This window comes from Mauremys mutica, chromosome 1 (assembly GCF_020497125.1).
Source record: "Mauremys mutica isolate MM-2020 ecotype Southern chromosome 1, ASM2049712v1, whole genome shotgun sequence".
NCBI lineage: Eukaryota > Metazoa > Chordata > Testudines > Geoemydidae > Mauremys > Mauremys mutica.
Window position 1 is genome coordinate 228184507 of NC_059072.1, and position 13363 is coordinate 228197869.

The 13363-nt window shown below is 40.6% G+C and overlaps 1 protein-coding gene across 1 annotated transcript in view; it reads left to right on the plus strand.

The window, feature by feature from the left end:
- Positions 1-3906, plus strand: part of VEGFD (vascular endothelial growth factor D) — a 33390-nt gene extending 29484 nt beyond the window's left edge. The window contains exons 6-7 of the mRNA XM_045007629.1: positions 1535-1730; positions 3275-3906. Of these exons, the coding sequence (XP_044863564.1) occupies positions 1535-1730; positions 3275-3401 (323 nt within the window). The 3' untranslated portion in view covers positions 3402-3906. The remainder of the gene's footprint in view (positions 1-1534; positions 1731-3274) is intronic.
- The last annotated feature ends 9457 nt before the right edge of the window (positions 3907-13363 follow it).

The following is a 13363-nucleotide window of genomic DNA, read 5'->3' on the forward strand; positions in this document are numbered from 1 at the left end:
TTGCCTTTCTAGATGATCTTACATTCAAGAAATTAAAGAATACAAACCAGTAATAAAGGCAATTTGGCAAGCATTTGCATTCCTAGGCCAGTGACCTAAACTAAAACTGTATAGCTCCATAAACTCTTTCTGTCTAGTATGCTCTCTTAGCATTAATAGACAAGAAACCAATTTTATTGGGACACAGGTTTGTCACCCTGGATCAGATCATTAGTCCATCAACTATGGTATCCTGGCTTTATCAGTGCTAAGTAATTGATACTTTATAGGAAGACCAAAGTGTGGGGATTAGAGGGCACCAGGCAAACTCAAATTACACCTAACATCAAGCCATTCGTGCTATGGGCTAACAACAAGATAAATAGAGTGACTTATAACAACAACTGTATTATGCCTTTTACTGATGTAAGACAAACATTTGCAATAATGAACAATCATTTGCTGCAGTTTGACAGTAGCTTAGACAAATTAATTTTAAATAAGACCTTGAGGCTAAAGCAAAGAGAGAATTGAACAATCTACACCAATTAATATCTGCCAAGGCTCATCACCCAAGGAGGGTGGTGGGGAGCTTTTCACTAGAACCTATGCAGATTTTAGTATCTTTAAATTGTATTTGCTTTTTATGTTTGGCTGTTAATTTCTGGTATTAAGTTAACAATGATGGAGGCTTCCCTCAAATAATGAGTATGGTATATCCTTTCAGGCCATTGAGGTCAGAGCTCAGATTCCAGAGGTCATAGTCATAGGTTAAATTTCACATTCCATAGGTTAAAGCCAAGATCTATTTATAAAATTCCATTGACACATTGTATGCTATGACCTTTAACCAGGGTGTGCTGCCAACACTTTACTAAGAGCTCTCATAAAAATGTTCACCTTTTGTCATGATAAATCTGATGGTATGCCAGGATGTGCATGTTTGCAGAGAAGGGATGAGGTATTGAGGAGCACAGTCATTTATTTTCTGCTTTTATCATTGAAACAAAATGTTTTCTCACTGCCCTAACCATATTAACCAAGAAGGGAATGTGTGCTGCTTAGCAAACAGACATAGACTAGGCTGTACCTTGCTAGAATTGTTTATACTTTGTTTCTGAAAAAATATACGAGTACATTGATTGAGAAGCACAATGTTGTGTGTATGTTGTTTGTACCTTGTATGGGATACATGTTTGGTTTTTTTAAATACCTGCCATTTGGTGTAATCTGCTGTATTCCAAAAATAAAAAGCTCCTCGCAAATATTTTTTGTACGCATCCCAGGGGAGGTTGTCTCTTACAAGGGTGATTTAGCAGTATAGCTCCATCAGAGGCAGGGAAATCATCCCGATCTTCTCTTCAGTTTGGTGGTGGTCTCATCCAGCATATTAACTCATAACAGAAATTCTAAGGACCAGATCAGATTCCTCCTTCATGTACACATGCATAAATCCTGGTGATTTCAATGGAAGTTCCACACATACAATCATATAATCTAAAGCAGAAACTTAGCATACAGACCTTATTGCCAAAAGATGTGTCTGTTGTTACAGGACTCCCTCCTCTTGCTGAGCTGGCTAAGTGTGGACCACATATGGAATTTGATGAAGATAATTGTGAGTGTATCTGTAGATGGAAATGTCCCACTGATTTTTTCCAAAATAAAGAGAACTGCAGCTGCTATTTGTGTAGAGAGAGCCAGGAGAGCTGCTCTCAGAAACACAAGATATTTCATGCAGAAACCTGCAGGTAAGTGTTCTTTTCCTTTCAATTTCATACCTCTTAACATAGCTGAGCCACCTGAAAACCATGTTCTTTTTCAATTAAGCAATACATATGAACGTGGAAAATACAATTCACTTTTGTAGTTTTGGGGGTAGTTGTTTTTTAACGTGTTTGCCAGTTTTCTTTGCAGTCCCAATCTATTGATATAATGTCATTTATTGATGAAACTCGAGGACAGGGAGTTAAGACCCTGGGTTGTATTCTCAACTCTCCCAGTTACTCACTGTGTGACCCAGGGCAAGTCACTTAACCTATCAGTAAAATGGAAATAATACTTACAATATTTACCTCGTAGAAGGTGTGAGGTTTGTTTAGCTAAAACACTTTGAGACCCTGGACAATAGGTGCTACTTAAGTGAAAAGAGGAGTTGCTAATATTTGTTATGTAGTTTCTAAGCACCCTTCATGCACAGAGACATATTTGTTTCTAATATCTGGGGAACTATTTCTTTAACTATCTTATCTGAAGACAGTGTATGTCCCAGAAGATTTGTGGTGGGATTTGGAGCCTTTCATTTCCAGGTGGTTCAGATTCAGTCCATGTCCCTTGTGACTGACAGTCATTACCATCTGACTGCTGTACAGTGGCCTTTGGGAAATAAGTTAATTGTCTCAGTATAGTTCATAATGAACAGGTGTCCATGTGACAAAAAACATCATCACATAATGCCTACCATTAAATGAGCATATTTTCTCACCACCTCAGCAGAGTACTCAAGGACTTAATGGGGGTGGGAAATTAACTATCCTTTCATGCATAGAGCTAGACTCACTAGGTCAGGGCTGAGGTACCTTGAGGCTGTGCGGGGAAGCCTGCATTGTCTGTGTTGTATCTGTCCTGTCCTGTGGATAAGTAGAGTGCTTCATCTGCAGAGATATCACTTCAGCACCGTTCCCGTTCGGGAGCACTGCATTCACATAATTTAAAAGACACTGAACTAGAGTGACCCCTTCACTGCTCTGAAGGGGGCTCAGAAGGAGGCGGGGGAACTGCTAGCTCCACAGTATTGCTCCCTCTCCTGGGAGTCTCTTTTGGAGCTCTGTGACGTGAGGACTCTGCAGGATCTGGAGCTCAAGAGGGCATGAAGCAAGGAAACAGCTACTCTCTTCAGCATTGCCATCTGGTGGGCCCTTGAGTTTCCACTTCGGAATCTGATTAGAAATTACTCTTTAAAGCAACATTAACTTGGGGGCACTCTAGGGCAGCTACTGTGCAACTGCTGGGAAATTCAGGCAATGGCAAGACGTTGTTAAAGAGAAGGGATGTCAGCAGAATGGTGTGAAAGGGGAAATCCTCCACGCAGATGCCTCTCTTTATCTAGGTTTCCCCTTTCATGTGGACCTACTGGACCTATCCATTCCACGCCTTCCCCATCTCCTCCCATGCAAGGGCATTACATTTTGGGTAAATATACTAAGATGCTGAAAATGTTGAAGAATATACAAATGGAGAGCTATCACATTATCATGCTTCTCACTATCTCTCTCTCTCTCTCTTTATGAAACAGCTGTGAGGACAAGTGCCCATTCCAACCCAGAACGTGTTCAACTGCAAAGCCAGTTTGTACAAAGCATTGCCGTTGTCCAAAGGAGAAGAGAAGCTCTCATGGGTCTCAAAGCAAAGAAAATCCTTGATCTAGCTTTCCTCCTCTCTCCCAAAAACACACTGCTTTGCAAAGTAGCTGTCACTGACTTTTAAATCATTAGTAAACATGGGACATCTTCCACATTAATCGCAGAAGAATGAATCCAGTCTGCATTTATTTATTAGATTAATCACTAACTATTAGTGGACCCTCTGGGTCATTGATAGCTGTCTTCTAATGGATAACTACAGTAGAAAGATTACCAGCTGTAGGAAAGGAAGAGTTTAAAGAGCCAACTCAACACTGTTATATGGAGGATGAGACTGGTATATGTGTAGTGGAGTGAATGTCACCATCCAGCAGTTCAGGAATTTGAACTAAATAGTCTCTGAACCCTTAGCTAGTGCATCTCTTTGGTGAAACATTCTTCAAAGCTTCAGTGTACAGGATTTGGCTTCTAATATGCTCAGCACTGAATGATTTGATCTACTGTCCAGCTTTGATTATCATTTTGAGTTTATCGTACAACTACTGTCAGATGTGCCATATTTAAATGTATATAAGAAAATAAATACTTCAGTTATTCAAGCTGTTTATTATCCTATGTCATCTCAAACAAATGCAGACAAAACAAAAGCAAACAAACACACCCCACAAAAGGGTCAAGCTCTGGCTTCATTGGGTTTGTCCCCACTGGAACTGACCCCAGTCCACACCTAACTTGGAGTAAGGACCCATGGTAAATCTGGTTGTCACAGTAGTTTGAATAAAGGATTTCATTTCCCACACAGGTGATGGGTTTCAGTTTTGGGTTTTTTTTGGCTCCTGCTGAGGGGTGTTGGTGCCCTACAGAGGTAACACTCACACAGCTACCAAAATACCACCAGAGATTTTTGGGAAGTCAAATTCTGTTGAGGGCTTGTTTTACTTTTAAGCTGTGATGCTATGGAAATAGAGGGTATCTTCTTTAGGAGGGAATTCACTTCACCCACATACGACCTGAGCAATGAAGCATTATGCAGGTCAAGTGTGGGAAAAGGCTGGGAAGCCCAATCATATGAGTCATTTAAACCTGGACTGGACAAGTCTGGAGAAAATACTGTAAGGAACAATCCTACATTGGCAGGGGGATAGATTAAATGACCTAACAGGTCTTTTCCAGTTCTAAATTCTATGTTTCCATATGTTATTTTCAGAAGATGGACGCTCAGGAGGAACAGTGGAAACCAAACTGGACTGCTGGACATAACATAAGGAAAAGAAACAAATCTTTGCAATGTGTGGGCTGAGCATTAGTTTCTGGATTTAGACAGGATTAACATTTGGGTTTCTTTAAAAAGCAAAGGGCCAAATCCTGCAGTATTTACTCAGTAATTGGGCAAATTTCCCCTTAACTTTAGCGCACAGGTGTGGGAACTAGCGGTGCGAGGGTGCTGCAGCACCCCAGGGATCCCGGCTGGTGGCCTTGCACACCTGGAGTCCCGGCCTCAGCTCTGGGTGATGAGGGTGGATAATGCGGAGGGGCTGGCTTTCAGCACCTCCACTGTTAAAAATGTCCTAGCGCCACTGCTTTAGTGGGACTTTTATTTGAGTAAGGGATATTGGACTTGGCCCTAGACAAATATTCTAAACAGTTACTCCCAGGCCCTCTATCATCTGGCTATTGCTGGTGCACTTGTGGATTCTCCTGGCGTACTCTCTTCTCCCTGATAGACTTCAAGTTCATACACATATTTGTTATCGGACAGGTTGTCCCGGCCCCTTCTGCAGGTTCCTCGAGGCAATAGAAGAATGCCACCCCTCCAGTTTGCTCAAAATCCAGCCCTTGGGTTGGACTTGCTGGTAGAGTATGCTGCACCGATCCAATAGTTATTGCAGCTTGTACATTTCCCCGATATGTCACGGAGCTGTCAGAGAAACTGCACTTCCTGAACACAACGCTGCCTCCCATTTTGGGCCAGGATCTAAATGCACAAAACTTTGTTAGTATAGCATTGTTTGCGCAGCTAAACGGTTGTTTAAAAGTCAGGCAATACAAGTCTATGCCTAACTGACAAGGAAGAGGCCTTGTTAACATTAGGTTTGCTATTATGTAATTGCAAGGAATGATACTCTTAAAAAATAATACAAAAATGAAGGCCATGATCCTGCAAAGACTTATGCGTGTGCTTTATTTTAGCAATTCTGAGTCATTCCATTGACTTCCATGGGACTACTCCCAGTGGGCAAAGTTAAGCACTTGCATGAGTCTCTGCAGGATCAGGGCTGCCTTCTTGTTCCCCCTCCCCATTCCTTCATAATACATAGTATCAAAGTTAACATTATCAAAGCTTCTTTCCTGACTCTCATGTATACCATTGGCCAGATTCCCTACAGCTGGTGCAGGAATGCAAAAAATCCCTAAATCTGCTAGGCCCCTGATGGCTTGATGGAGATTCACCTGAAAGGGCACCATGTGCCAGCACTGGCCTCCCTTGGGTTTCTATGGTGCAGAAGGGTAGATTTAATGGGAACCCTGCTGATGGAAGACGCACCAAATCAGCACATCCATCCTCCTACATCCCTTGTCACCACAGCCTGTCCTTCCAGCACAAGGGAGATGGCAGCTTATTTCTTCTACAATAAATTCCTGCCCTGGCAGATCTTCTGCCGCCAAGGCCTGTGTCAGTGTTTGTGCTGCTGGAAGCTGTCCTTTTCCATAATGCTATCCTACACGAAGAGTGAAAAAACAAAACTGGAGCATGTGCTGGATATTCATAACATGCCACATAAGAGCACCATGTGGAAAAGCTGAAGAGTTTAAGCATAACACTGCAAATGCCAGTTCTGTGGGATGTTCTTGATTATTACAGCCACAAGACAGTCCGGGTGTTGCAAACACCATGGAAAAGACCATAAATCCTCCGTGTGGAAAACAGGGACTAAAAGCAAAACACTGACAGGATCCTTTGTTGCAGATGGAAACACAAGCAGATATGTAATGACAAGAGATTGATGAGGATTTACCCAAACCCTTTGAGGATATTTTATTTGACAGATACCGGAAATGATCCATTTTGAAATCTTTAATGTAACATAAAAAATAAATGCTTTTTATGTATCAACTTTCATACCAATATATCATAAAATGTTTTACAGATTTCATAATAGAGATTTAAAATAACAATGCAGAAGACTTAAGTGAGGCATGTAAAACTGATGGCAGATCTGTATTTTGATTGATGTCATTAGCTTTTGACCTATGACTAAAAGACCTCAACTGCAAAAAGGTTGCTTGAACAGAGGATCATCCCTGTCTGAAATGTGACATGCCTTTTATTACTGTGTTCAGCCTGCATTGCTTTTCAAACATATGGACCTGATCTACAGATCTCATAACCAGAGTAAGAATTCTAAACTTTCTTGTTATAGTGTGTCATAATTTTTACATAATCAGAACTGTCTACATCTGGATTCTGGCCTTTTAAGTTCTCCTCTATACACTAATATGTACATTAAGATTCAATACATTTAAATAATAATGGCTAATTCCTCAGAAAGCCAATATGAAGTTTGATTACAACACCAGTTATTACTGATTAACCCTTTCACATCTTCCATGTGTTTTTCTTGGACTGAATGAGAAACATAATAAAGCTTCAACACTGATGCAGCCCCCACCTTTGAAACAGTCAGAAAAGTATTGTCCACTAAAGAAAAATGTACTTAAATTCTGGAGGGACAGAGGCATGTGTTCTGCCTACCTGAGGAGGTGACAATGAAGAACGCCAAACAAATCTGGTAAGGATAAATAACCTACTTATTTCAAACCAATCCATATTCTGTATACTTGTAGAAGGGCCTGCAGCACATGGAATATGCAATAGAAAGCTGAGAGATCATTAAAAGATTATTGTTTTCTAAACAATATTGCAGTATCTATCCCTGACTCTCATGCCCTCTCCACTTGTGGATCTCCAGCTCTGTAGTATTTGTTCCCTGGCCCGTTCCGCAGACCATGTAGAGCTTGGGATTTGCAAGTAGAAGAACATGAGGCGCAGGATGGGCACGGTCTGTACATCATCTCCTCCACCTCAGGCTTGTGAGGGTTCCTCACCTAACTTAATGCTGACCACCACCATCAATGCAGGCCTACTCACACTCCACAACTTCCTCTGAAGGAGGTGTCCAGGGCCGGTGTCCAGTACAATATACCTTGAAGGCTAGAGAGAGGAATGGGCAGGAAGACAATGTGGCAGCAGAGATGGTGGTTCCAGGCTACTATTGTATGTGGATATTAGTCTGATTCAGAAAGCTGAAGATCATCTGAATGTAAGGACTCATGAATTAGACTAGAAGCCTATTTGTCCATCCCTTTCAAACAAAAAAATTAAAATGATGGTGTTTCCGTGCAGAAGATCTGCTTCTCTTCCTTCTTCCACTGGTGTAAATCAAGAGGAACTTTGTTTAAATCAATAATTACACGGAGGTGGCTACATTAGTATAAACAAAAGGAGAATTAAACCTTCAGGAGTGGGTTTGGTTTATCTTCTCCAGGCAATGGGACTTGTCTTTCAACTGCAAAACATAATAGATGCTATCAACTGGTAATCCATATAGATTTTGGATCCTAGCTGTGAATTACCACGTGTAACTACAAGTGGGTAAGATGGCAAATGAATCTATGCTACTTACATAATCTGTTCTACACTGAATGATAAACAAACCAGGATGTACAAATGATGTCCTGTCATCCATTTTAACTCAGTCAGCCTCTCAGATCAATAGTTACAGAAAACATCAACAAGAGGTTTTAACTCAGGGGGAAATAATCTGGTTTATATTAAGTTTAAAAGGAAACTGTTCCCAGTCAGTGAACTATGATGGATGGTGGCAGGGCTTGGCACCCCATCTGACAATACCCTTTTTTTTGTTTTATTCTTACCATATTTTACAATGCCCCTAATTCTTAAAGTCCCTTCATTGGGATGACCCCTCCCTCTAGTAGAGGAAGCCTGGAATCTGTTTCTTCCAGACCCTGCCAGCATTTTTCCTTGGAAAGCAATGCAAGGTGCCCCCTGCTCCTCGGGGGGCTGAGAGCATTGAGCCTCTGCAGAACAGCAAGTGTTGCAAAGTTTCCGAAGAGCAAAATCTAGCATACTTTAAAATGTTTATAATTGGATAGGCAATGACTCCTTGATTCTACATTGTTAGATTTTTTTAAAATGTGATATTCGGTTGTTGAGAAATAATCTAAGGTTGGGTGACAAGATAGCAACAGACCAGAAAGTGTTTCATGTAGTTTCCTGTCCTGGAGTGTTTGGTTACAGTGGTGATTCTTTCTTTATGAAGACACTAATCCTAATGTTTGGTTTATTTGCAGTTATTTCACAAGCCCAGGTGAGAATGTGATGAAGACTAAACTGATTAACCCATCACATTCCATTTATCTGAATCCATGGACACTGTTGCAGGGTAAAGTATCTATCTAGGGTTTTCTATTGAGCCCATCACTTTTGTACCTAAATTAATTTACTCCCCTGGAAAAATATATCTGCATGGCAACATCCCTAGTGGATTTCATGGAGGACTTTACTTTTCTTACTTTCCTGATAAAGAATTACTTGCTTGTTATGAATGAACCTTACTGGCGAGCATAGTGCATTACTATTGAGAGTAGTCCCAAGGAAGTTAATTAAAAGGGATATGGACCCTGTTGACATGAGCAGCTACTCAGAATTGGAATGGATGTTCAAACATAACTGTGCAGTATTTGTCTAGCTCTATTCTTGAGGCAAAAAAGAAATTATATAAATACTATATTACAAAGTGGAGCTCACCAAATTAATAAGAACTATGAAAGATTTGTTTGCTAGATATTACCCATTTAATGAACTGTAACAGTTTCTTTAATCAGATTATAAATGCACTATTATCAAAAGACCTTTAAATCCACATAGTCTATCTCCAATCTGGGATTATCCTGTGTATCCTTTTTAAAAAATACTTGTTTCACTTTATATTGATTTTTTAATTAAAGTTACAGTTGAGTACTCATTCTTGATCATTCTTTATAAAGTTAGGTTAGCTTTTAACCAACTGGCTACAATTTTCACTTCTGCCCTTTAAGTTTACATAGTTCATGATACAGTACAGTATACATACATCCTTTGAGATGGGAAATGCAGTCTGCTCTTAGTCCAAGCCCTGTAGAAGGCACCCAAGATGCTACAGTAATGGGTACCTCAAATGCATGTAGTAGTAGTAATAATGAATTTAATAATCTTTGCACTTTCAGTTAGATAGTTGAAGGAAATAACTATAACATATCACATTGTCACAGAGTCCTTTCACACGGCTGCTGGGTTTACACAACTGCATTCAGACCTAGGCAGGCAGTGCCTTGATTCACAACACACTTGGATCAGTAAATTTTAAGGCTCCTCTAGCTCCATCTATTGTTCTAACAGCATTTTCCCTAATTTATACTAACAAACCACTTTTGTTAACATTTTAATGTGAGAACCATCTTAAGAGTTTTTGCAATTTATTTTGTACTAATTTATGGCATTAATTGTAAAGATTATTTTTCTAAAGAGATGATGCCTAATTTTGGTTATTTAAATTCAAAATCTGATTTATCACAAACATAATTATTTTGTAAGATTGGCCTTCCTGGATCTGTGCTAACATTGTTGATGCACAAATAGGGAAAAACACATGTCCAATCTGTCCAGTTTGGGTTCAGCTCCAGGACTAGGGAGATGGAGGTTTAGATCTGTACCCTCTCTGCAAGTTAATTCACACAAAGCCATTATTAGGGTGCTCTAAAAGCTCCAGTGAAGAAAATTGAGCAAAGAAAAATGTAGGCTGAATACTGGGTGAAATTACATAACAAGGCAAATTATCAGGGTCTGATCCTGAAGTCTTCATGTGGGAGGACTGTAGGACTGGGCCTTTAGATTTTGGAATGGTCTCTTAATGGAAATGATGAACGACTCCTATCTTGAGTCGCTTAAAACAGGACTGCACAAAACAATTGACAGCACACGGTGGGGGTCCAATCCTGCACTGGCAGGAAGCTAGACAAGGTCACCCAGTAAGTAGTTTCCATCTCTAATTCCATGGATAAAAAAAAATAGTAAATTCAGCTGCATTAGAAACACTGGATGGCAAGGAGCTGGGCTGGGATCTGAGTTTGCAACATGGAAAGATAACTTATTTTCAGGACTCTGAGAGGGAATTTCAAACAAGAGAAAATAAGTATTTTTTTTTACTGTTTATATGTGTCATTTTATACATGGATTATGCTGCTTAACCCTTTGGTTGTTTATTTAAAATCTTACACCAACATACAATCTTGTCGGCCGGTGTCCATGAGATTTTATTATCTACGAAGTCAGAAGATTTACAGGTGGGATTTTAAGGAAAAACAAGGGTTTGGATATAATGTCATTATCCTTCTTAACCAATTGTTGGGCTGTGTCAAGTATCTGGCTGGCTCTCCATCTACAGCACTGATACTCAGACCGCAATGGTTCAGGAAAGAAATTAGTGATCAACATTACCCAAAAGAACCACAGTAGTGTGAATTCATTGTTTCCTTTACTCTCTGTCTCTCTCTCTCTCTCTCTAAAATTCTCACAGCAAAATGACTGACCAAGTATTATTATTTTATGAACTACACTTGATTAATAACATAGTAAAAGCATCTTGATCGTTAATATCATGTGCTGCAAAAATTCGCAGGAGACATATTAAAGAGCCACTTGTGGCTTGCGAGCCTTAGTCCAAGTATCACTGATCTACAGAAATAATGTAGCACCAGTCAGTCTAGAGCAGGGATCGGCAACCTTTGGCACACGGCCCGCCAGGGTAAGCACTCTGGCGGGCCGGGCCAGTTTGTTTACCTGCCGTGTCCGCAGGTTCGTCTGACCGTGGCTCCCACTGGCCACGGTTCTCTGCTCCAGGCCAATTGGGGATGCGGGAAGTGGCGCAGGCCCAGGGATTTGCTGGCCGCCGCTTTCCGCAGCCCCCATTGGCCTGGAGCGGCAAACAGTGGCCAGTGGGAGCCGCGATCGGCCAAACCTGCGGACGCGGCAGGTAAACAAACCGGCCCAGCCCGCCAGAGTGCTTACCCTGGCGGGCCGCATGCCAAAGGTTGCCTATCTCTGGTCTAGAGTGTTACAGGAACCTATTATTCTTACACTTTCAAAAATTGCTAAAGTAGACAGTTTCCTCTCTCCACGTCATCTCAGGCAGAAATGCCAAAAATCTCCACTCTCAATTACTAAAGAATACCTCCAGCCAGAGAGACAAAACAAAAACCAAGAACAGTTTACCCTTCACTTCAGAGTAGAGGCACAAAATATCAATTATCTCTTCACCTCAGAGCAGAGGCAAAGCTATCACAGACCAAAAAAACCTTTTTTCCTCATACGGCTCATGGTTGCTCTTTGCTACTTCCTGCTCAGCTTCACCTAACAATCTTGCTCTATACCTGGCATTTAAGGCCCCAATACTCCATTGTGTGACTATTCACAGTGGTAAAGTCAAGCATGTGCATTTAAGTGTTTACAGAATTGGGGCCTAAGCCAATCTCTATAGGGCAGAGCCCATCAGCTTTCTTCAGTCCAAGGAAGAAATTTTTCTTTGATGCCAAACTGAGCACAGTACGTACAGCCCATCACAACTCTATTTGGTTTCATATGATTCTTTATTGGTGCTTGTTTGCTACAGTGCTGTAATATAGATGTCAGGAACATCATCACTTGGTAAATTACACTTATTTTAAAATGAAATAATATGTATGGTTTAAACATTTGTCTTTTTTTGTTAAATGTGCATATGTGTGTGCATACAGAATTAAACAAATTATATATAATAGTATATATAGATTTTATACATTTAATTTAAAAAATGTATTGTGGTCGTTAAAAGAACTACGCAAAGCCTGTAGTGCTCCAGTTTAGAAATATAAAAAATCCACCAGAAAACTGTCAGTTTTTGCTCAAGACAAGCATGTACTAGTGGTGATGTTACACATCAGGATGGAGGAAGTGACAAAGCTGTGGGAGAGAAAGAAAGGGTGTAAACTGCTAGCCTGAGCTACACTTGGTATAAACCAATACTAGTAATTCTTCACTTTCAAGAGCCCTGAAGTGATCCCTTTGAGGCAACGTGACATCCAGAACTGAATCACGGGTTGCTTTAGTCTTCTCCATCTTCCCTAACACAACCTCTGGACTGCCTTAGGGAGCACTCCTAAAGAGAACAACAAACCCACTGTGCTACCTTCAAGAACCAGGGTAAGGGAGGAATAATCCCTTTGTTGTTGTTTTAAACTTGATGTTTCCCAGCCCTGTGCATGCATCCTATTCATTGGCACAATTAACAGGAGTGAAACAGCTTCACTTCAGGTTAGGGCACTTTAGAAACTGGATCTCCCCACTAGCTGTTGTTAAAAATGTTTAAATGTGAACAATCCAACAATATGGTTATGGACAAGTGGGAAGTGCTCCATCCTTGTGGAGTTGATAGGGGGTGAGGAAACAGGTATGGCAAGGGGGTTTAATTTTTGTTAGAATTTTTTGGATAGGCCTCAGGACTTGCTCGTATTATTTTAAATATATGGTGGAGTTGCACGGTTCTAGGGTTTTGACCTATGACCTTATAATTGGCTTTTTGGGACCCCAACTTCAATATGTGTACATATTTCTGGGCTATTTTGTAGTAGCTGGGAGTGGAATGGGGATGCTGGTATCTGGAGGCTGAAGGAGTGACTGGTTCTATATCTAAGCATTTCTAATGTGCAATCTAGGTTCCAAATTATCAGTAAACATCGAGGGATGCAGGCAGGAAAACTTAGCCAGAATACTCTTCCTGACTTCTTTTGAAAGGATAGTCCAGTGTTTTGGATCAGCTGTGGCAAAGGCTCTACCTCCTATCTAGTGTTCAGATAAATATAGTGGGCCCAAAGCTCATAGCTGGTTTGGCAGGTTCCTGAATAAAAAGAGGTCTCTGAGAGAACAT